This window comes from Tenrec ecaudatus, chromosome 6 (genome assembly GCF_050624435.1).
Source record: "Tenrec ecaudatus isolate mTenEca1 chromosome 6, mTenEca1.hap1, whole genome shotgun sequence".
Classification (NCBI taxonomy): domain Eukaryota; kingdom Metazoa; phylum Chordata; class Mammalia; order Afrosoricida; family Tenrecidae; genus Tenrec; species Tenrec ecaudatus.
The window spans coordinates 6,156,484-6,179,669 of record NC_134535.1 but is presented as its reverse complement, the minus strand read 5'-3'; the positions used below and the strand labels follow the sequence as shown (position 1 = coordinate 6,179,669).

Below are 23,186 nucleotides of genomic sequence, written 5' to 3'. Positions count from 1 at the left end.
GGAATAGTCCCAGAGAAGGGCATCATGTTTGGAAAGTGGAGGGGTGGTGAAAGAGGAAGGCCCTGAACGAGATGGACGGACACAGTGGCTCCAACAATAGGTTCTAAGAGCAACTGTGAGGATGGTGCAGGACCAGGCAAGGGCTCATTCTGTGACTCATCGGGCTGCTATGAGTCAGAACTGGCTCAATAGCACCTAACAACACATCCGTAGGAATGTGGATTGATCCCAGCTATCAGCATGCGAAGCTGCAGTTTCTCAACAGAACTTCCATCAAGGTCTATACATCTCTAAACGCGGTGTTTCGTATCTCTGACCCTCCCCAAAGAAAGAGGTGTTCCTTTTCTAAGTCAATCTTACATTAAATACAGGAAGGGCTTATTTTTTAAAGATAATGCATAAAGAAATATTCAGACTATTCTCTGTATCGCCTAATGCCATTAAAATGTATTGGTCAAGATTTGTAAGTCCTCGCATGGATACCTTTCCCAGATTTCATATAAAGAAAAGCATGCCCCTCCCCCCAAAAACCCTCCTAAACTAACAACAATAAAAATAAAAGAAGAGCATCAATTGAAAAGAAAGCAGAAAACAATGAAAATGAGAACAAATTTAAAGCTGGTCAAAAACTTATGATACAGTGTTGGGCTTTAGCCTAACTGTATCCGCATTCATCCTATAGGACCATTTGAGCAGGAATTGACTTAATGGTAGAGGTCACCCAAGATGCCCTCGACCAGACGCTCGGAATCCCTGCTATAAGTTGTTTGTCATGCAGCTGATCCACCCAGCGGTGGCCCTGCAGCAGGTGTAGAAGGAGGGGGCAGAGCTGCCAGTTTGCTGATGGCTGGATGTAGGGGGCGGAGGGCAGAGGGGCCCCCCAGGCTCTGGCTGAAGCAGCTGGATGGGTAGCAGTGCCCTTTGTGGGTGGGGTGGATTGGAGAGACTGAGACAGGCCTGGTTGTTTGGAGAGGAAGGAGGGAGCAGAGAAAAATCGGAAGCATAACCTTTGTCTCCTGAGCGGCATGGCTGGGCGGTTGGGACATCAGGCTGGGCTCGTGGGGGCCTCACTTTCTGAGCGCCCTCCCCCTGCACCCAGAGGAGGAAGCTCCTGCAGAAAGCGCGGGCCTGACAGGAAGTGAGCGTCAGCCACCCCCGTCACCCCTGGTGGCCCCTGGGAGCTGGAGCCAGCTTTTCTTAGGAAGCCCAGAGCCCAGGGCCACTGACGGAGCCACTGGTGACTAGGAATCAGCCAGGTGAGCTGCCTCCTAATTCAGTCTGTTGTCTGGGGAGCCCTTGTCTGCTGAAACTTTCTGTACTGAGCTTGGAGTTGGGTCCCCCGCAGAGGGAGGACAATCCGTGGAACCTGGGACAGAAAGCCTAGTGTCCATCGGAGGGGGCACAGGGAGCTGGGACTCTGAATCCTGGTGCTTCCCTGGCTGTCCAGTAGGGAGGGATGCTTACACATTTCCACCCTCACATTTGAGCCGTGAGGTGCAGAGCCCAGACAGGAGGAAGGATGGGTCCTTCTCATGCCACCTGGGGTAGTGCCCCCCTTTACCGTCTCCCGGGAGCTCCGTTCGTGTGGGGGCAGGGAGTCACCCCCAGAGTTTACATGAAACCATCAGGGAGGGGCTCTCCTGGCTGCCGACATGTGTAGGTAGGTCCCGGCCTCTTCCTGCTCCTCCCTGCCTCCTTTTGAAGATGTGTCCAGGCCTGAGAAGACAAGGGGCCAGGCCAAAGCCACACAGCAGCAGCGGAATGAGGAAGTGCTGGCCTGGAACCCAGCCTGGGGTCACCCACTTCTCAGCCAGGTCCCTCTAACCAAGACCCTGGGATCCAACTAGGGTCTTTGGCTCCAGGGAGGAGCCTGTCCCTCTGGCTGTGTTCTCTCCACCCCACTGCAGGTGGGATGGGGCTCCAGGGGTCCTCACCCAGCTGCCACTCGGAGGGGAGGGGAGCAGCCCCAGGCCTTGGGAGGGCTCTCTAGGCTCCAGGGTCCCTGCCTTTGCTAGTCTTCCTGGGCCAGCCTGGGGCTTGTAGAGGGTGCAGCTACCAGGAGGGATTTCTCCATCAGCTCAGCTGCCTGACCTACCCCCCACAAACACACACACACACACACACACACACACACACACACACACAAAATGCCTACCAGGGTTTGCAGGCTGTGAGGGAAGCGGGGCACCCAGGGCTGAGGGAGGAAGCAGCAGGGTTGGCGCCATCAGCCAGGTCCTAGAGAGGAAGTAACCCTGAGAGGAAGAGGTCACTGGCTTCTGAGCCCGCTCTTCTCCTGGGTTCAAGGCCACCCCTGGAGCAATGATGGTGAGAAGGAGGAAGGGGGGGGGGGCTGTCACCCGAGCTCTGTCCACTTAACCGAAGGTGCTGGACAGAGCCGAAGTTTCTGAAGCAGGGGATGGGTCGAGCATAATCCAGAAGCTGGGGCTCTTGCCAAGGCAGCTGGGTGGCTGGCAGTGCCATGGGGTCTCCCCAACTCCCACCCCCTAAGAAGTGGGGTGGTGGCGATCCCCAGGTGGATACAGGATCAGGACACCCCCACTCACAATTGGAGCCTAGCAGGGATGGCTGCCTCTCAGAGTGGAGCCCATGTGGGGTCGGGGAAGGTCAGGGAGGTCAGCGTGGCAGCCCCGTCTGCTCATTCTGAGGCCAGCAGTCACCCTGTACTGCTTGTTTCCACTCAGGACCCAGGTGACCAAGCGTGGGCCACCCCAGAGCTCACAGGTGGGAGCAGTCATCGGCACCTCACCATTTTCACCTCCAGGAGCCACCACAGGCCAACCAGCTCCCCCAAGGGGTGTCCAGGTCCTGAAGCTCTGAGGAGGACGAGCTCCCCTCCCCTCTTTCGTCCCCACTGTCCCTGGGGGGCCTGTCCCACGTGAACCCTGCTTGACCCTGCCCTGAGCCTCCTGGGCTGGGGCCAGTCTTGCGCGCGCGCGCACACACACACGGTCGGGGTCTTGCTGCTCCAACGGCTTCCCTCTGCGCAGCACCCCGGGCCAGCCAGGAGACCATGGAGCCCGATGCCCTCTACAACCTGCTGCAGTTCCCGAAGAGGGCGGACCCACACGCTGCTGAGGAGGCTCTGCCCCAGGGTGCGCGGGGAGCAGGGCTGGGGCTCGGGTGGGGGGCGGTATGGCTTTCCTGGTGGTCCAACAGACCCCCAATTCTATCGGCTCCTGCATCTTCTGCTTTATACCTGACCCACTCCCTACCCTGAGATCCTCCTCAGAATGGACCCTGCACCCCCATAACGTCATGTCTCAGGTGAATGGTACTGCGCATAATCACAGCCAGCATGTTCTGTGGGGCTACTAGGTGCTTGAGGGACTTTTGCTCAGCAGATGCAGAAAGGTGAAGCGGGGAGCAGGGGGTCACCCCTGGAGGCAGACAATGCCAGCAAGGATGGAGGTGAAGAGGAGAGAGAGAGAGGAGAGAGGGGTGGGGCAGTCAGTGTCTCTCATAAAAAGGCCATACCTGCCAGGAGGCATCTTCAGACCCTGAGATTACTGACAGGGTGGACTCCACCCCTACACAAGTTCAAGTGGACATCAACTCTGATGGCACCACAGTGAGGCTGGTGCAGGCGGGGCCAGCCGTGTTTGCTTGTGTTATGAGTTGGAGCTGGCTGGACAGCATCTCATGAGGACAGCAAGACGGGGGTGGGGGTACATGGAGCAGCCATTGGGTGTTTTGAGAGTCTTGGGCCTAGGAGACTCACCTATGGGACCGCGCTCTGCTGTGACCTGTAGGGTTTTCTTGTCCCACTGGCTAAGTTTGTGACAGAGGTGACCAGCCCTTGCTTCCTAGTCTTTTTCATCTGCAAACTCTGCCGACACCAATCCACCTCGGGAGACCCTGCTGGGATCTGAACTCCTAGCGATATAGCTTCCGGGCTCACTGCCACACACCCGTGACGGACTGAGAGACAGAGACAGACGGGCGGACAGTCGAGAACAGATGTCATTACACCTGCTTTACAAATGAGGAAACCCAAGCACAGGTCATAAGGTCATAGCGCAGCCCTGGCTCCGGGAATAAGCAGCAAAGCTGGATCCCAGACCAGGGAGTTGGTCCAGTGATCAGCTGGGATGCTGGGTGCCAGGCCCTGCCGCCTCTGATTCCAGGGGAAAAGAAGAAATATTTGACACCCACCTCCCGGAGGGACCCCAAGTTTGAAGAACTGCAAAAGGTATCGCTGCCTCCCCCTCAGCCCCAGTTCCTCTGGAGGTGGTCTTCTTCTGGGGGGGCAGACTGGTAACCGCCCACCCCGCAGTGGCCCCAGACACAGCAGCCCACCCTCCCCTGCCCGAGCCCAGCGTCAGGTCTGCTGAATGGCTGCTGTGTCTGCTCCCTGCTCCGTAGGCCCATCAGGCCTGGAGAGGAGGCGTGGTTTACTTCTGCGGGCGTGGTTTACCTCTGTGGGCGTGGTTTGCCTCTGTGGGCGGGATTTGATCCCGTGGGCGGGGTCTTCCCTCCGTGGGCGGGGTCTGCTCTCCCTACAGGATGTCTTCCCTTGCTCAGGGTTCCTGGAGCTGGCTTCCCAGAGGTGACTCCATGCAGAGGGTGGACGGTGGCTAGGGCTAGGCGGCTGGGAGGGCACTCTGGGCGGGTGCAGTGAGCCGTCCCTGAAGGTGAACGTCCCTGGGCCTGCAGGTGCTGGTGGAGTGGATCAACACCACCCTCCTGCCTGAGCACATCGTGGTCCGCAGCCTGGAGGAGGACATGTTTGACGGGCTCATCCTGCATCACCTCTTCCGTACGCCGACCCCCAGGGCTGCAGGCTCGGCGCCGCCATGCTCTCCCACTCCCCAGGCCTGTGGGTTGTCCCCCCCCTCCTCCCACCTACATCCACCCTACTGGGTCTGCCCTTCTCCATCCCCTCCTCCCCATCCTCCTCCCACCCTCGCTCTGTCTGGCTTCTTCCTGGCCACATCATGTGCTTCCCCACCTCTGGCCTTGGCCTCCTTTGGCCTTGCTGCCTGGAGGGTCACCATTCCCCAACACTACTTCTGAGAGTCTGCCTTTTCCCCACCTCCTAACCACTGCCCTCTCCTCCTCCTCCTCCTCCTCCCAACTTCAAGCTCCTCCCCCCTTCCCTCTCCTTCTAACTCCCCTCCCCATCCCCACCTCCTTTCCCCCCACCCTTCTCCTCCTCTCCCCCTCTTCACCTCTTTCCCTCTTCCTCCTTTCCCTCCCCCTTGCCTTCCTCTCTTCCTCACTCCCCCACCCCCCTCCTGACCCTTTCTTCCCCCTCCCTCCTCCAGGACCTCCTGTCACCACCCCCTGCTGGACTCCAGCTCACACCAGCTCTGTCCCTTCCATGGCTCTGACACCACATTGACTATGCAGTTTGGGCCCAGCTCCCCTCCTCCAGCCCCTACAACAGTATCCACCCTCTCACCGCTGTCCCCCTCAGAGAAGCTGACTTCCCTCACGCTGCACGTGGAGGAGATTGCTCTGACGGCCACCAGTCAGCGGCGCAAGCTGACCGTGATCCTGGAGGCCACCAACCGGAGCCTGCAGGTGGAGGAGCAACATGTCCCATGGAGTGTGGAGGGTGAGTGGCTCCTGCTGAGGGCGGGTGACGGGGCACACCTACATCCTCCTGGGCATGGATGGAAGCAGCATGCCAGACAGACCCAAGACTGGCATCCAGCCCACATGGCCCATTTCCACCGCCCGAGGGCAGTGGTTCTCAACCTTCTTAATGCCGAGGCCATTTCATACAGTTCCTCATGTGGTGACCCACCAACCAGAACATTATTTTTGTTACTACTTCATCACTCTCATTTTGCTGTTATGAATCGGGCGACCCCTGTGAAAGGGTCACTCCACCCCCAAAGGGGTCACGACCCACAGGTTGAGAACTGCTGCCCTAGGGGGTGCAGCAGTGGCAGACAGGGTGGTCAGTGAAGTGCTGGGCTGGATGTCCTGTTATTCTCCCCATTTGACAGACGAAGAAGGCAGACCCTCGGAGTCCCAGACCTTGTCCAGGACCCTCAATGAAGAACCCAGGGCAGCAGAGCTAATAAACAGACCAATAAAAACCCAACCAATAGGACAGGGTGGAACTGCCTCCAGGTTTCCACGACTGTAACTGTTTACAGGAGTAGACAGCCTCCTCTTTCTCCAGCAGAGAGACTGGTGGTTTTGAACTGCTAACCTTGCGTATTACAGCCAAATTCATAACCACTACTGCACCGGGCCTCCAATGAAGGCCAGTGAAAGATAAAGTCCTTTACCGGCAGCCAAGTCTGAGAGGCGACCTCCAGTGTTTCAGAGTACAGCCGCTCTGTATTTAGCAGGGGTCTTTAGAGAAACGACACCAGAACCCTTATGATTATATATACAGGAGGGTGGGTTTACACAGCGAGAAGGACTACAATGACCCGTTAGTCCACACAGTAGTACAGAGAGCCAAATTCAACTCACTTCCACAGAACAGTTAACAAAGTCCTTCAACTCACTGGGTTACCAGGTCCAAGGTCAAAGAAGCAGACAGCAGAGCCCTATCTCAGGCAAGGCAGGCAGAGTCTGCCCGAAGGCAACAGACAGCAGGGTGGGTTCGCATCAGTTGGTAGCTTGGAAACTTAAGAAAGCAGGCCCGGATGGGATATCAAACTCAAGCAATGCAAGGCGACAGGATCCACCAGCCTCAAGCTCAAGTGATGTGCACACGAGCAGTGTGAATAAACAGGTCTCAAAGGAACCTCAAGCGCTAGTGACATGATCCACAGGTTGACTGAGCCCACAGGTAGTGTAGCTCACAGGTGGAGGCAGAGAACCAGCTACAGCAGCCGCACACTGGTCTGATCACCAGAGAGCAAGAGAGGGGGGCATGCTTCACAGAACCATTGATCTCTGCCCTCCAATCAAACTGCCATCTGATTAACCCTACATGTTCCTATTGGTCAGGTTGGCATGATAAACCTATCACGGGCTCCCATAGGATTTCCAAAGGCTGTTTTTTTCCCCAAGTGCTGGAACCTCCAACTTCCAGTCAGCGGTCAAACGTAGGAATGGTTTCTCTGACCACTCAGAGATTCTGGTAACCGTGGAAGACCAAAAGGCAAGCCCTCTGCCATCTGGAAAGTTCCAAATGGTGGTGGTGGTTGTCCAGGGTTGTCCGATATGTTTCGACTCATAGCGATGCATCACAGAGCCGAGCAGTACCAGGCCCTGCGCCGTCTCATGGAGGGCCTTCCTCTTTCACTGGCCCTCTGCTTTCCCAAGCATGTCGCTGTCCTTCTCCAGGGACTGGTCTCTCCTGATCACACGTCCGAATAAACTCATGGCCATCGAGTTGATGGCAACTCACAGCGACCCTACACTACAGGACAGGATACAGGACAGGATAGAGGACACTCCAGGACAGGCTAGAACTGCCCCTGTGAGTTTCCAAGACTATAAAGCCTGATGGGAATAGAAACCCTATCTTTCTCTCTCAGGGCGGCTGGTGGCCTCGAACTGCTGACCTTCCGGTTAGCAGCCCACTGTGTAACCACTTTGCCACGTGTCCGAATGGGAGCCAGTATTCATTTACTGAGATCCAGATCCCTGGACCTGCCCGCCAGTCTTGGAGGAGGGACACATCGGATCAATTATTTGATTTCTATCTACCTCGTCACAGCCCTGGAGGCATAGTAGGTTACATGTTGGGCTGCTAGCCCCAAGGTCAGCAGTTTGAAACCACCAGCTGCTCCTTAGGAGAACGATGGGGGCTTTCTACTCCCATGAAGAGTTACGACCTCAGAAACCCACAGGGGCAGTTCTTGTTGCTGTTAAGTTGGCTCTGACCTATAGCGACCCTACACACAACAGAAGGAAACACTGCCCTGCCCTGTCCTGGGCCTGGGCCCGGGCCCGTTGCTGCAGCCTCTGTGTCTATCCGTCACGTTGAGGGCCTTCCTCTTTTTTGCTGCCCCTCCACTTTACCGTGGATGATGTCCTTCTCCAGGGACTAGTCTCTCCTGACAACGTGTCCAAAGTACATAGGACAAAGTCTTGCCATGCCTCTAAGGAGCACTATGGCCTTACTTCTTCCAAGACAGACTTGTCTGTCCCTCTGTTAGTCCATGGGGCAGCCCTCCTCTGTCCTAAAGGGTTGCTGTGAGTCGGAATGGACTTAATGACAGTGCTGATCTGCCTCGTGCCAAGTCCCCACCCAACCCCTGCCCACTCCACTGACTGATGGCTTGGTAGACCTTGTCTTTCTTTCCAGGCTCTTTATCATGCCCATTTCCCAGATGAGAAAACTGAGGCGGAAAAGCATCAGGCTCCTTCTTCCATGCTTGGGTGGTGGTGCAGTCAGCTTCCCTGACTGACTTCAGTGACGTCACCATGGTGTCTCCCATTCTGCAAGTGAGCCTTTACTGGCCAGTTGGGGGGACACCAGCCACCCCATGCTCTCCGACACGTCTTTCCCTCGTGGCTTTTGTCAAAGGTAGAGAATGCAGGGGAGGACACCCTTGTGCCTGGAGCCTTGTCCGCGTGACGCACCGTGTCCTGGCTCTACGTCCACAGGGGTAGGACCCTGGGTCCAGAAGACCGTCTTGGGGTTGTGGCTGTGAAGATCTGAGACCTCTTCTTGCCCAAAGAGTCATGCTGGGTCTAATAGCATGGAAGTCTCCAACTGGTCCCTGGTTTGGGCATCCCTCAACTGACCTCGTTTCCCCCCTCTACTCTCTCAGCTATCTTCAACAAGGACCTGCTGGCCACCATGCACCTCCTTGTGGCCCTGGCCAAGCACTTCCAGCCCACCCTGTCCCTCCCGGCCAACATCCAGGTGGAGGTGATCACCATCGAGGTAATGACCTCCCCTGAGGGGTTCACCTGCCTAGGCGATGCTGTGCTCTGGACGTGGGGTGCTGTCTGTGTGGAGACAGCCAGGGTGCACTCCAGAGTGCCACGGGGCTCTCAACTCTTAGGCAGACCCAGGGGGCTGAGCTGGAGCTGTACAGAAGACATACCAGCAGTCACTGGTGGTGAGGTGGGGAGGGAGTAGAGAAATCCAGTAGGGACATGCAGTGGTCCATGAGATGGCCAGGCCTGCTCCATCTCACCAGATGTCAGGTGTTGGCAAATGGTCACTCCATGACCCCATATCCCGTGGGCCATGTGGATCCATCTGTCTACCATCACTGTGTCAGCACCACTATGGTGAGTGGTCTCTCATGGACAGATAAGTGGGAGTGACACAGCCCTGGTCCTCTTTCAGGAAGTCTTTGGAAGTTCCTCCACCCCATGGGGTGCCCATTCTCTCTTGTCATATATGTATGTGAATGTGTGTATATGCATGTGAATGTGTATGTATATGAATGCGTGTATATGTGTGTGTATATGCATGTGTATATATGTATGTGAATGTGTATGTATGTGAACGTGTATGTATGTGTGTATATATGTATGTGAACGTGTATGTATGTGTGTATGTGTATGTGAATGTGTATGTGTATATGTTACACTGCTTGTGCTACAGTCAGTGCCCTAGGAACCCCCATCTTTCCCTCCAGACCGAGGTCCCCCACCAATGTCCACTTCCCAGCATCCTCTCCCCCTCCTCAGAGGGTCAGGGGAGCAGAGAGTCTTTGTACACATGTCCCAAGGGCTGACCTTTGACCCGCCCCCACAGAATTAGCCGAATCTAGGCAAATTCGGTCTGTCTCACTCCTCCTTTTCCAAAATCATGATTCCATTCTCCACTGGGCCAGTTTGTGGTTTTGTTCATGCTACCTCTACCAATCAAAGGGAGTGCCATTCATTCACTCATTCATTCATTCACTCATTCAAATTCATGCCTGCTGACCCCTCCCCCCACTGTGGGGCTGCCATGGGATCCAGGCAGACAGGATCCCTGCCCTGAGACAGAGTCATGCTGAGGTGTGGTTGAAGGGCATGCCAGCCCCCACTACTAATCTTTGGTTTGATAGGCACAATTGTATGGTTGAGATATATAAATATTATATTAAAGTCATAGAGAGCATGAGAGATAGAAGAGATATTGAAATAATGGACACAGACACATTTCATAGTAGCATGCTCACCTCCTGGATGGCCATGATCTTACCAGCCAGGTCCATGCACAGCATGGACTGAGGTGAAGTGGGGCAGGGACCCAGCAGGATGCTCAACGACCCCGTTTATTGCTAACCAAGGGTTACATCTACTTCGGGGGGGTGTGATTACAGGTAACCACATGTCACAGGAAGGGGAAGTACAATGGGCATAAGGGTGACAGGAAGGGGATGAGCTAGGGGTGTGCACATGATAGGAAGGGGAGGGACTAGGGTTACACATGTGACAAGAAGGGCAGACCCTGGATTCAGTATGGCGGTCTAACCTTGGTCACCCTTGGGTGGACTTGACCTCTCTGGGGTCTCCTACAAGGAAACAGTCAACTACTAACCTTATGGGTCCTACTTGTTGTGGGATACACAGTGGTGTCTGCTTGCTCAAGATGGCTGATAACCCTTAGGGAGAATAACCCCTGATCTACTTCTGATGACCTCCAAGTGTATAGTCATTCACCAAGTGTAGCAGGCAGCCAAGTTTGGCATATATTTGGGGGAGACAAGTTGGGAGCAATCTTTCTGTTTCCCACACTGAGGCCGCAGGGGAGGGTCCCTTGTGGTGGGGTGAGACAGAGCCACAGGGATCCCTGAATCCAAACTCACCAGCTTGGCCCACCATGGCCACCTCAGCAGCAGGCGTCTGTCCTCCCTGCCCCCCACCGGCCCCCCACTTCTTTCCTTCTTTCTCCTCTAGAGCACCAAGAGTGGTCTGAAGTCCGAGAAGTCGATGGAACAGCTCACTGCGTGCAGGTAAGGGCAGGACGACAGGAGGGGACCCGCAGCCAGTGGGTATAGTGGGCACAGAGCCGCCTGTCTGCCCTTCATCAGGAGCCCCCACCCCACCCCCCAGCAGCCTCTGGCTCTGCTGAGGCCCTTTGCCTTCCTGGATTCTTCCTGGGTCTCAGCTGCTGGGGGGCATGCTGGGGACAGGGCAGTTGCAGGGTGGCAACACCTTCCTGTGTTAGTTACTAGCTGCCACCAAATGAGTTCCCCAAACACAGAGCAGCTTAGCATCATAGTGGACATTTCTCCTCCTGGTGTTTCAGGAGTTTAAGAGCTGGGTAGGAAGGCACCCTGGTGGTGGAGTGGTTATACATTGGGCTATGATCCGTGTGGTCAGCAGTTCGAGACCACCAGCAGCTCCGGGGGAGAAAGACTGGGCTTTCCACTCCCTTAAACAGTGACAGTCTCAGAAGCTCATGGGGGCACTGTGAGGCCACATGGACTCAACTCACTGGCAGTGTGAGTTAGGGGTGCTTTGTTTGCTTTTTTGGTCAACCGGGTGGTGCTGTCTGGAGGCCTCTCAGGAGGTACCGGCCTAAATGGAGGCCGAGGCAGCCGTCTCTCAAGGCCTGGTGGGCCGAGGATTAGCTTATGAGAAAGTTCTCTCAGGTGGCTGGCGGGCCAGTGCTGGCTGTTGGTGGAAGATCCCCATTCTTCCCTGTGAGCAGTCCCCACAGGGCTGCCTTAGGCTCCTCCAGCATGGCAGCTGGCTCCGAAGGGTGAGGGAGCCAAGAGAGCCAGGGCTCCATGCCTTTTATGGCCCATCCTCAGCACTCATGCACCCCTGCCTCCTCAGTCACCTGCTGGGGACACGGGGCGGGCTCACTTGGTGTGGGGGGCGGACAGCGGCGGGGGGTGGCATGAGGGCTACCAGAGTCAGCCGTCATTAGAGACTGTCCAGTACACCTCTCTAGGTTGCAGGACAGTCACAGCTGGGGGAGACATTGAGTGTGGCCCCCCAGCTTGGGATGGGGTATGGGCAGGCACAGGCTTAGTCATCAGCCCCACTTGTCCTCCTGTGCAGCGGCTGGTGGGTTCGACCCAGAGACCCTGTGGTAAGCAGCACACCGTGCCACCAGGACCCCTGGAAAAGTAGCTCGTCAAGAGCAGCATTGTTCAAGGCAGCCGTCCTGGTGGAGCCACATGGCTTCAGACTACTTGTGGGGGTTTGTTTTTGGCATGGGCTTGACCGAGTAGACCTGCCCCAGCGGTTTTCCAAGGCTGCCGTTGTCATGGGAGTGGACTGCCAGGTCTCCGTGTCTCGGTTTAACCGCTGAGCTGGTTGTAGCTCTGTTACACCCAGCAGTATCTGCCCCTCCTCCACTTTCCCCCACGAGGGCCCTGCCTGGTGTCATGGCTCTCACTAACTCCCTGCCATGCGGGCTCATGCCGCCCCGGTGGGTTTCTCAAGTGGTGACTGTTAACAGGAGTAGAAAGCCTGGTCTTCCTCCTGAGGTGGTTGAACTGCTGACCATTGGGATCATAGCCCAGTGCTTACCCACTACACCACTAGGGCTCCATGGTGACAAGGCTACCAGGCATCAAATGAACACATCCATTTCTTCCGTTGGGGCATCAAGGCCACTGAGCCCTTCCCTCTGAGCCAATCAAGAAGGCTGCTGATGGTGTTGCTTGTTTAACCATTTGTTTGCTTCTTCCCCGTTGTTCCCCCTGCAGTGCAGACCAGGACCCACAGCCCAGTGAGTATCTTTCTCTGTGTGACCCGCGTGGAAGCCGACATGCCACGCATGCTAAGTCCAGCGTTAGGTTTCCAGGGGATCTTGGAGCTTGTCTGTCCCCAAATCGGGTTGTCTCTTCTGGGTGTATAATCCACGCAGGCAGCCGTAGTGGTGGTGGCAAGGGAATGGGCTCAAGAGCCGGGCGACTGGGGGTTCACATCCCAGATCTCTCCAGCCACACCGGTCTGTGCCTCAGTTTCCCCATCTGTAAACTAAGCTCATCCGAGCACCCACCTAGCCAGTTGTTGCCAAGTCCACTCCCGCTCGTGGCCACCCACCCACCCTGTGTCGGTCAGTGCAGGACTGTGCTCCACGGGTTTCCAATGGCCAATCACCAGGCCTTTCCTCCGTGGCACCTCTGGGTGGGCTTGCCTGTCGAGCCTTTTGGTGAGCAGCCAAAACTGGTTAACCATTTGTACCCTGGCCCCACCCCACCCGCAGGGCCTCCAGGCACACTAGGTGTACTCAGTGGAAGGACAGCTAGCTGCTGTGTCCTCCCCCCCCCCATTTCAGGTGTGTTCCCTACGACTGGGCGCGGACTTTGCAAAGGAGCTGACTCGCCGGGCAGGTGTTGCCAGTTCTACTTTACAGATGAGGAAACTGAGGCACAGAGAGGCCAGGGGGTTCCCCCACAGCCACACAGCTAGGGAGCACCAGTCTAAACCCAGGCCAAGACCAAACTCAACTGCTGCTGTGGAGTCCATCTGATTCTGAGCCACACCCAAAAGAGGAAGCCCCGTCTACACAGCGGCCCACCCCCTGTTGCTCTGTGGGAAAGGACCAGGGTGTCCCGCAGTTGCTGTGTGGTAATGAGGGTGACATGGGTCTGTGTTCACAGAGGACGTCTTTGATGAATTATTCATGCTGGCGCCAGAGAAAGTGAATGCTGTGCGGGAGGTAACGGCAGATATTTGGCCACGCCCACCCTCCTGGCCACACCCACCCTCCTGGCCACGCCCACCCTCCCAGCCACGTGCTGCCATGTCTGGTTGTGCCCATTCCACTGCTCAACAATGCCCACCATGCCTGGCCATGCCTACCATACCAGGCCAGCCCATCATGTCTGACCACACCCAGCCACGCCCGCCTGCCATGCCAGGCCATGCCTGTTCTGCCTGCCCACCTGCCTACCTGCCTGTGGAGTGGGTTAGGGGAAGGAAGAGGCTCTTTGTCCCAGTTATGCTTGGCCCTGGGGTGGGGGCACAAACAAGAGCCCCTCCCCAGGTTCTCGCTTCCTCCTGGCCAGGCCATCATAACCTTCGTCAACCAGAAGCTGGAGCGCCTGGGCCTATCGGTGCAGAGTCTTGACACTCAGGTAGGGCCTCTGTGGCAGGGCCCCTAGGTGAGGAGGGGCCACAGGATGCAGGCAGGAAAGAGTATCCCGTGGGAACCCTGTGGGAGAGGGGGTGGGGAGTGGCTCCACTGGGACTCGCCATGCACCCCTATGTAGATGTCACCTCTTGGACCATCTAAGGTTCCCTTCTCAGAGCCCCTGGGTCTCTAAATGCCGTGATCCAGAGGCAGGAGCCGGCCGGCCAGCTCTCCTACTTGCTGCCTGCCTCCACAGTCCAGGCTGTGCCTGTGTCCCTTCTCCACGCAGGAGGGGACAGGAGCAGGGAGGCCGAGGCCAGAACCAATCTGTCAGGGCAGCGACAGAGACCGCTGGACCCCAGGCAGCTTCAACTAGGCGTCAGGCCTGTGGGTCTCACATAGCATGCGGGTGTGAGTACCTTTCTGAGTCCTCATGCATCCAGGAGATAGCTCAGACAGGCTCTGGACGCCGCTGGTGGCCAGGGCTAGGGGGCTGATAATGCATTAAAACCATTAAAACCGATAAAGTCCCAGATAGCATCTCTGGATCTGCTAAGAGGACAGACACTCTTGGGTGAAGTGCGGCCAAAATACTCCTTGGAGCCCAGGATGGCGACACTTGGTCTTACATGTCTTGGACCTGTTATGACGACAGACCAGTCCCAGGAGAAGGACACTGTGCTTGGTAAAGTAGAGGGCAGTGAAAGAGAAGACTTCCATGAGATGGTGGACGCAGTGGCTTCATCTGTGGGCTCAGGCATAGGACAAGTGTGCAGACGGCGCAGGACCGGCCAGTGGCTCACTCTGTTGTTGCCATGGGTCAGAACTGACACCAGGGTACCTACCAACAGCAGGGTCCCCGGGAGGAGCCTTGGTGGTGCAGTAATTAAGCACTCGTCTGGGAACCGAGTGGTCAGCGGTTCAAAACCACTGGCTGCTCCAAGGGAGATAGTTGAGGCAGTCGACTCTGTTTTACAGGATCGCTATGAGTCAGGATCAACCTAATGGTAGTTGGTTTGGGTTGGGCGAGAGCAAAATTCAAACCAACCCCCTTCCACCGAGTCAATTAGGACTCAGAGCCATCCTCCAGAACAGAGGAGGTTTCTGAGGCTATGAATCTTAACAGGGGCAGACAGCCTCATCTTTCTCCCTTGGAACGGCTGATGGGTTTGAATCACCAGCCTTGAGATGAGCAGCCCAGTCCGTAGCCCACTGCCCACCTATATGGGGGTATGCAAACAGGGCGGTGTGTAGGTTTGCAGTCTGCCTGCCTCGGTGTGCCGTCTCCCCCAGCCTGGAGAGGAGCACCCTGCGCACAGGCCAGCATTTAGAGGCCGAGGAATAAGAAGCGGATACAGAGCCCTGGGGATCGCCGCCGGATTGACAGGAAAAACGGCAGAGAAGATTCCAGGCCCAAACTAATAACACTGGGACGGCCCTAATAGGAGGAAATTCCATTAAAGGCTTGGAGAGATGGCGGTTCTCCAGGATCCAATTTCATCTTTTGTATCTTTGAGGAGATTCGGTAGGATTACATTAGCATATGCTGCGCCTGTGGTGGGGACGGCCGCTTCATCGGCAAACACACAGAGCAGACAGAAAAAAATGACTGTGACAGCCAGGCGAAAGAGCCCTCTTCCCTCCCCAGTTCTCCGTCTGTCTTTCCCAAGGGCTGGGCCGCTCGCATGCACTCCCCCTTTCTGCATTTCTGAAGATCCGGGAGCTGCCCCTGGTTGACAAGGCACTCTGAGCTGTCACCGAGCTTGTTGGAGAAGAGCTCTTAGTCATTCAGCATGTACCATGTCCCAAGGAACCCTGATGGTGCGGTGGTTACACGATGAGCTGCCACCCAAAAGGTCAGCAGTTCAAAACCATCAGCCGCTCCTCCGGAGAAAGGCAAGGTTTTCTACTCCTGTAAACAGTGGCAGTCTCAGAAACCCACCGGGGCAATTCTTCCGGGCCTTACAGGGTCGCTGTGAGTCAGCATTAGCCCGCTTGGCGGTGAGTTTGGTTTGGTACTGTGCACCGGCAGTTGAGAACAGCCCTCTACCTGCAACTGGTCCCGTTCCCAGAGGATGCTGGCAGGTCGGGGAGGCTGCCCCTGTTTCTCAGAAAGAAACCCAAGGCTCAGGGACGCCCTGCATCTTCCTGAGGGCTGCACAGCCTGGAGCCGCAGAATGGAAGCCCCTGGCTGGCCGCCGCCGGCTGGACTGCAGCCCCCTCTTATAGTTCGCAGATGGAGTCATCTTGCTCCTGCTGATCGGGCAGCTGGAAGGCTTCTTTCTGCACCTGAAGGAATTCTACCTCACCCCCAGCTCGCCTGCAGAGATGGTAAGATTACTGGCCCCTTGGCGAGGTACGGGTATGGGTGGAGGAAGGCGTTTTCCTGAGGATGCTGTGCTCTGAATTGTGCTCTGCCGGGCTTCCCGTGGTTAGTTTGTTTGGAAGGCGTCACCAGGCCTTTCTTCCATGGTGCCTCTGGGTGGTTTCAACCCCCTCCACCACCTTTGTTCCGTCACCGAGACTGCCAAATGTGGGCACCACCTGGGGGCCTCAGGATTGGCATGGCTACCCTGACTGTACCCACATCCTGGGGAGGCGAACTGAAGGAGGAGGGGTAAGGTGGCTTGCCCACCTGTCTACCTACCCATCCATGCATCCATCTGACACCTGCCCGGCAACCTGCCATGTGTCTCCATTTGGGGTGTGGGCTGAGGACAGCTTGGAGCACTGGGTGGCTGGCTAGTGGCATGTCCAGGCCCTCAGAGCAGGGTGCCTAAGGAGACTGGGTCCCAGGGTCTGCTCAAGTCAGCTGGGGCAGGGCCCCTCTCTGTATCAGGGGTGTGTGCTAATGAGAGACAGCAGGGGGCTGAGACTGGGAAGGCTGCTGCCCTACCCCCACCTTCAACCCCCTTACAGGGTGCCCATTTTCATGTGGGGCCATGTTAGGAGGTGTCTCTCCAAGTATCCCTACACCCCCTGCTCTCATCCAAGAGGAGGCCTGGCCTCCTGGCAGCTTTCCTAGAGCCCACTCACTGCTCTCCCACCCCATCCCCCCACCTCCTCTCTGTCTACAGCTGGTCAGTGTGCACCCAACCCATCTCCCAGAACCCCAGGCCTTGCCCGGGCAGCTTAAGCTGGCTTCCCCTGCAGTGCATCCAGCAGGCCCGTCATCATCATCCAGCGGGTCCAGTCACTCCTCCCAGTGCCCTCTGCTTTCAGACACCCCTCCCCACTCCCCACCCACGTGTGGGGCTCACTCCCTGGGCCTGGCCTGCCCTGCTCTGCCTCTAATTCCTTTCCTCCTTTCTCCACATGCCTGGGGGCTGGGCCAGGATTGCATCCTCAGTTCACAGAGGGGAAAACCGAGGCCCCAGCACATGCTCAGTGACAGGTCTGACACCTAGACTTGACCTCTCCTCCTCAGGCACCAGGGGCTGGGGTCTTCAGGGTGTGGCCTCCACCTGCCCCAGACACTGGACTTCCTGGTTGGAGATGGATTGCCCAGAGCTGGGTGTCAGGGCAGGAGCAGGAGTTGGTGGCTCTGATGGAAGTCACAGCAATATCGAGGGTCACTCTCGGCTCCGTGGTGTAGCGGTTACAAGTTGAGTTGCTCACCGTAAGGCCGGCGGTTCGAAACCACTTGCTGTTCCTTGGGAGAAAGATGAGGCTTTTTGAAGTCTCAGAAACCCACAGGGCCTTTCTACCCTGTCCTACAGGGTCACTGTGAGTCAGAACGGACTCAATGGCAGTGAGTTTGGTTGGGGTCTTAGCTCCCTAGAGATGCTGTGACAGAATTACCGCAAGGGGTGGCTTTGAGGAACAAAGATTTTCTCACCATTCTGGAGACTGGAAGGCCCATTCAGGGTTTCAGCTTTAAGGCAGAGGCAGGCAACCTGACCAGTGGGGTAAGCTGGGGCTGACTGGATGCGGTGAAACCCGTGTGACGCGGTGCGTAAGTAAGCAAGTGTTAGTCCGCGCTTACCCTGCTGCCTAAGCAGGGTCATGGGGTTGTGGCCTGGCAAAGAGGTTTTGGTTCACAGGAAGGTGCCGTGGGTTTGGCGGGGAGACAGGCGCCAGGCACTCCTGGCTGCAGAATCTTGGATGTGGTAAAGCCACGGGGCCTTGTCGCCGCGTATTATTAAGTAAGTAAGGGCCTGCTTGATGTGTCTGGTTTACTGGGTGATCTGACTTGGAGGGAATCTGACCTCCTTTTGGAATTCCTGGGCATTTGCCCCATTCTGTGCAGCTCCTGGGGACTCCTTGGCACCCCCCGTGGGAGGCAGGTTGGTCTCTGTCTTTCTCCATGGGCATCTCTGTGTCTGACCCTCTCTTTCTGTCACTTAGAGGTGACTTGGCACTGTGATGACCTCATTAACATAACACAAGGAACACCCCTCTTTCCTTGTGGGCTCACCCTCCAGGTAGAGGCTTAGGACCTCAGTCCACCAGGTCCCTCCCATCCGCTAGGCGCTGTGTCAACCAGCCCTTGACACAAAAAAAGCTCCATTCCAAGGCCTCCCCAAGACAAACAGAGGCTTCCGGCCACAGCCATGAGTCCTCGGGCACTGCAGGCCGGCTGGGCCCAACTGATCTAGGCTTGGCTGGACTCCAGCCCCGGGCTGCGGAGCAGGCCATCTGGGCTGTTCTGGGGGATCTGCTCTGTGTCACCTGTCTCCTGCCCTCCCCCCGAGATCAGAGGCCAGCCTGGCCTGTTTTCCCCTTGGCCACGGCAGAGCAGAATCCAGGGAAAACATACCAAGGGCCTTGAAGCAGGAGCTGCTCACAGCAGGCCCTGACCCCATGGTGGGGACAGGGGAGAGACTTGAAGCATGGCATGCAGGGAAGAGGGTGGGGCCCAGGGAGAGGGGCCAAAAGGGGCCCACAGTGTGTTCTGCAGAGCCAGGAGCTCCGCCTGTTACCATCTCAACCTCCAGGGGAGGAAGCGAAATACAGAGAGGTTCGGTGATCTGACCAAGGGCCCACACTTGCCAAGCATGGATCCAAAGCTCTGCTGCCCCACCATCCCCTCCCTAGGGCCAGGGCTCGGGGGTCTGGGGGGGCTCAGACATGTGATGAGCCCTTATGGACCGAAGGGGTGCCATGGGCTAGTCATCAGAAGTGGGTCGCCAAGCCTTTCTCCCTGGTCTTAGTCTGGGAGCACCACTGAAACCTGTTCAGCATCCAAGCAACCCCCTCAAAAGCCTCTGCTTGGTGGCTGTACTTCTGGGCACTGGCTGGGACTCGAACTGGGGTCTTGGGTCTGAAAAGAGACATAGTCCTACCTGTGAGCCACCATGGTTGGCTGGCTTGGGGTGCACCAAAGTGTCAGGTGGGAGCGTGGGCCCCGACATCCTGGGGGGATGCAGGAGACTGGAGGAGTGAGCTCAGGCGGGCAGGTGGCCTCAGGTCAAGACACCAGACTGAGGGGGCTGCTGGGGGCAAGGACTCAGGGCAGAGACTCCAATGGCTTCCCCACATGCCCACCCCCATTACTGGGACCACAAGGCCTGTGCTTCTCTAGATTCTGCCTGGTTCCAAGCCCCTTCCCAGACCCCATAGCTGGGGACCCAGAGCCGGACTTCAAGAGTGCATGCTGGTGGCCAGCAGGTGGAGGTCCCAGCTCACAGCCCCGGGGTACGTTTCTGTGCCAGCACTGTAGGAAATCCCCAAGGCAGGGATCAGAACAGGGAGGGCAGGACACTGCTGGGCTGTCTTGCTAGTCCAATGGCTGCTTCTCAAGACTGCCCCTTCCTGCCAGCAAGTGCTGTTGAGCTCGCTGAGTTGAGTGAGGGGCAGGGGCAGAGAGAGGTCGCTGGAGCCCACCTTTCAGCTCCCTCCCACACGCAGTTTTCCCTTACACCACCCCCCCCCCCGCAAGACCTGGGCTGGGCTCTGCACCCCAGGCTGCCCATCACCATCTCCAACTGTGTCCTGGGGAAAAGATGTCTGGCTAGGCACCTCTCCTTGGTCCTGGGTGGCTCTTGGGAGTTGTGATGTTGGAAGTTGTGCCACCTAGATTTCAGGTAACTGCAGGTCACGAACGGTGGGTGGGTAGGTTTCAGTGAGACTTCTGGAAAAGAAAAAGACACAGCTTCCTGCTCCCGTCAAGAGCCATGGTCTTGGAAACCCGCAGGGGCAGTTCTGCCCGGTCATATAGGATCTCTAGGAGTCAGACCTGACTGGATGGCAGTGAGTGGGGGTGTTCACAGCGGCAAGGCCAGGTGAGCTACTTCCAAAAATTGTTGTTGTTATTCATGGCTGCCTTTAAGTCAGCCCCCTGCTCCTGGGACCCCCGTGTGACTCAGTGGAACTGTCCCGGACCGTTGTCATGGCAGCGGTCTTCAGTGAAGCCTTTTGCCAGGTGGGTTTGCACTGCCAACCTTTGGGTCAGCAACCTGCTAGGGTTACCCTGGGCCCGACCTCCCAAAGTTGACAGTGAGGTGCCTTCAAGTGAGTTCTGACTTCCTCCCGGTCCTGCACCCTGGTCACAATCATTGCTGTGTTTGTAGCCCTTGTCGTAGCCTCTGTATCCATCCGTCTTATCAAGGACCTCCAGCTTCCCCTCCCCTCCCCCCGCCTCTCCAGTTTACCAAGCGCAGGGTCCTTTTCCAAGGACTGGTCTCTCCTGAAAAGATGCCCAAAGTCCATGAGACCAAGTCTCACCACCCTCGCTTCTAAGGAGCACTCTGGCTGGACTTCCTCCGAGACAGATGCGTTTGTTCTTCCAGCAGTCTCTGGGGCTTCCAGTGCTCATCTCCGGCACCACGGTCCAAATGCACGGATTCTTCCTCTGTCTTCTTGACTCCGTGTTGAACTGGCACACGCACAAGCAGTGCTCGGAAGCACCCTGACTTGGGGCAGGCACCCCTTCGTCCTCAAAGGGACATTGTTGCTCTTTGACACTGTCAATGCAGAGCGCGGTTTATTTCAAGGAAATGGCTCACCCCAAAGGATCCCTGGTGGTGTAGGGGGTTACATATTGGGCTGCTAACTGCAGGTTCACAGTTTGAAACCACCAGCCGCTCCATGGGAAAGACACAAGGCTTTCTACTCCTGTGATGATTCACAGTTCCATGCGGGGCTGCAGAGAATCAAAATCAACTCCAGCGAGGGAGTGAACGAGAGAGCGAGGGAGTGAATGAGCAAGCTCTCACAAAAGCAAGCCCCGAAAGGATGGGTCAGATGACAGGCTGGAGGCTTCTCCTGACTCACAACGTGGCAGGGTGAACCCCAGACCAGCAGGTCAGATGGCAGGCTGCTGGCTCACGAGACCCAGAGGTCAGAAGATATAGGATCTTGAGACAGAGTGCTCGGCCAGCGTGGGGATCTGGTTGAACTGTGGATTCTGAATGAGTCTGGCTGGGGTGGAAATGCAAGTTCTCAGCAGGGGGTCAAACCAGAGGAACAGGCTTGAAGGATAAAGACTTCTTAAACCAAGAGGTGAGCGGAGTGTTTGTGGAACGCCGTGCCCATGAGAAGCGATTGGACACGGTTCCCTGGCAAGATTCCTTGGGGATGCACACCCAGTGGCAGGCCCACCACTCACTGTCTCACTCGGGGTTCCGTGAAGTCTCACGGTCTTGTGCTTGCGGTCCAGGGAGGATGCTGTGGTGGGAGTGTGGGCTGCAGCTGGTGGAAGCCTTGCATGGGGAGATGGGCCTTCTTGCTGACGTCCAATGAGGCTCTGTCTTTGTAGCTGCACAACGTCACCCTGGCCTTGGAGCTGCTGAAGGATGAAGGGATCCTCAACTACCCCGTCAGCCCTGAAGGTCAGTGGCCGCCAGAGAAAACCCGCCCCCGGCGGGATGAGTAGGAGTGACATCAAGGGCCCTGGCGATGGTCGATGGTCGTGGTTGGCGGGAGTGGGATGGGGAATGTTTGCCGACCTTTTCTGTGTAGAGGTCATTGCGCCCAGCCCTTCCACCTGCACCATCTGGACCAGTACCTCCAAGGTCCTGAATCCTCTCCTTGAGGGCGAACCCCCAGTAACCCTCAAAAAGGCAGAGATTGGGGGGCTGCTGTTTTGAGGGGCAGTGGCCACAAGAGTGGTCCAGGTGGGAGAAGGAGAGAGGCAGGTGATGGGGTGGGTGAAGGCCAGCATGACCCGCTCCTGCTGGCTTTAGCTGTCAAGGTCACCACCATGGCAGACGACGATGGCAGGTCCCTTCTTGGGCCTGACTCTCTTCCTGTCCCTTCTGGTCGCAGACATCGTGAACAAGGATGCCAAGAGCACACTGCGGGTGCTCTACAGCCTGTTCCACAGACACAAGCTCAGAAAGAGCGCTGATGGGGTGCCCCAAGGAGCCCCGCATTAGCCTCCAGGCCAGCGAGAAACTCTCGGAGCATGGATGCTGGGCCCAACTCAGGACACCGTGCCGGGACCTCCTGTCACAAGCTTCTCCATCTCTGCCTCTTGTTTCCAGAGAGCCCGCTGCTGGCTCTGCATCTGCCTGGAGCCAGCCTCTGGCCTTGCCCCGCTTGTATTAACCTGTGCATTTCAAAGAGGGAATGTGTTTGTAAATGTGCATAAAAGTGAGCCAACTTCACAGACTGACCCCATTCCTCCTGCTTCTCCTTGTTCCTGCGGGCTGGGTTGGGAAAGCTCAGCCACTCTCACTGGTCCGGGGCGGCTAAAGGATGCAGAGCCAACCGTACTAGAAGCTTTGGGATGTAGCTTGGGGGTACAACGCAAGGCTCTCAGCTATCCGGGCTGATGGCACAGACCTTGGCCATCCCACCTGCGCTGACCTGTGACCACCTGTCTGTTACTCAGAGTGCTGGGCCTCAGAGACCCAGGCTCCACTGGCCTCCAACATTCCATGTCCTCGTGACCCTGACAAGTGACCCAGTGACTTTCCCACCGCACTGTGGCCCAGATCAGCCTGTAGAGCCACCGTCGGGGGTCCTGCTCAAGAACCCGGAGAAAGGAATTCCTGGTTGAGTAGTGATTGGCTGATGTGCTCCATCTTCGAACAGGGCTGCCCCCAAGAGCCCCCGTCCGTCCGACTGTGTAGGGAGGGATGGCATTTTCTGCCCGCTTCCCCAAAGGAGGGAAAGGCGTGGTCACAGAGCTGCCCAGAGGCTGGCGTTTGACCAGGGACCAAGCGGCAACAGGAGGGGGCTTGGGTGGGCTCCCTGGTAGACAGGGCTGGGCCTGTTCTCTGGGTTCACCCAGACCCTCCCACTCTCCTCCTCCAACTGATCCCACGATGGAGAGAATTCCATTTGGGAGTGGTATTATTTGTGAGCCTGGCTTTGG

At 56.9% G+C, this 23,186-nt stretch overlaps 1 protein-coding gene across 1 annotated transcript; it reads left to right on the top strand.

The window, feature by feature from the left end:
• The first annotated feature begins 3,031 nt into the window (after positions 1–3,031).
• On the top strand, positions 3,032–22,400 carry PARVG (parvin gamma). Its single transcript, XM_075552659.1, has 12 exons — positions 3,032–3,113; positions 4,146–4,210; positions 4,675–4,777; positions 5,438–5,578; positions 8,712–8,827; positions 10,786–10,841; positions 12,552–12,574; positions 13,452–13,510; positions 13,860–13,928; positions 16,154–16,255; positions 21,624–21,696; positions 22,133–22,400. Exons 1-12 carry the CDS (start codon positions 3,032–3,034, stop codon positions 22,240–22,242), a joined length of 999 nt encoding a protein of 332 aa, XP_075408774.1. The 3' UTR covers positions 22,243–22,400.
• Positions 22,401–23,186: the final 786 nt, after the last annotated feature.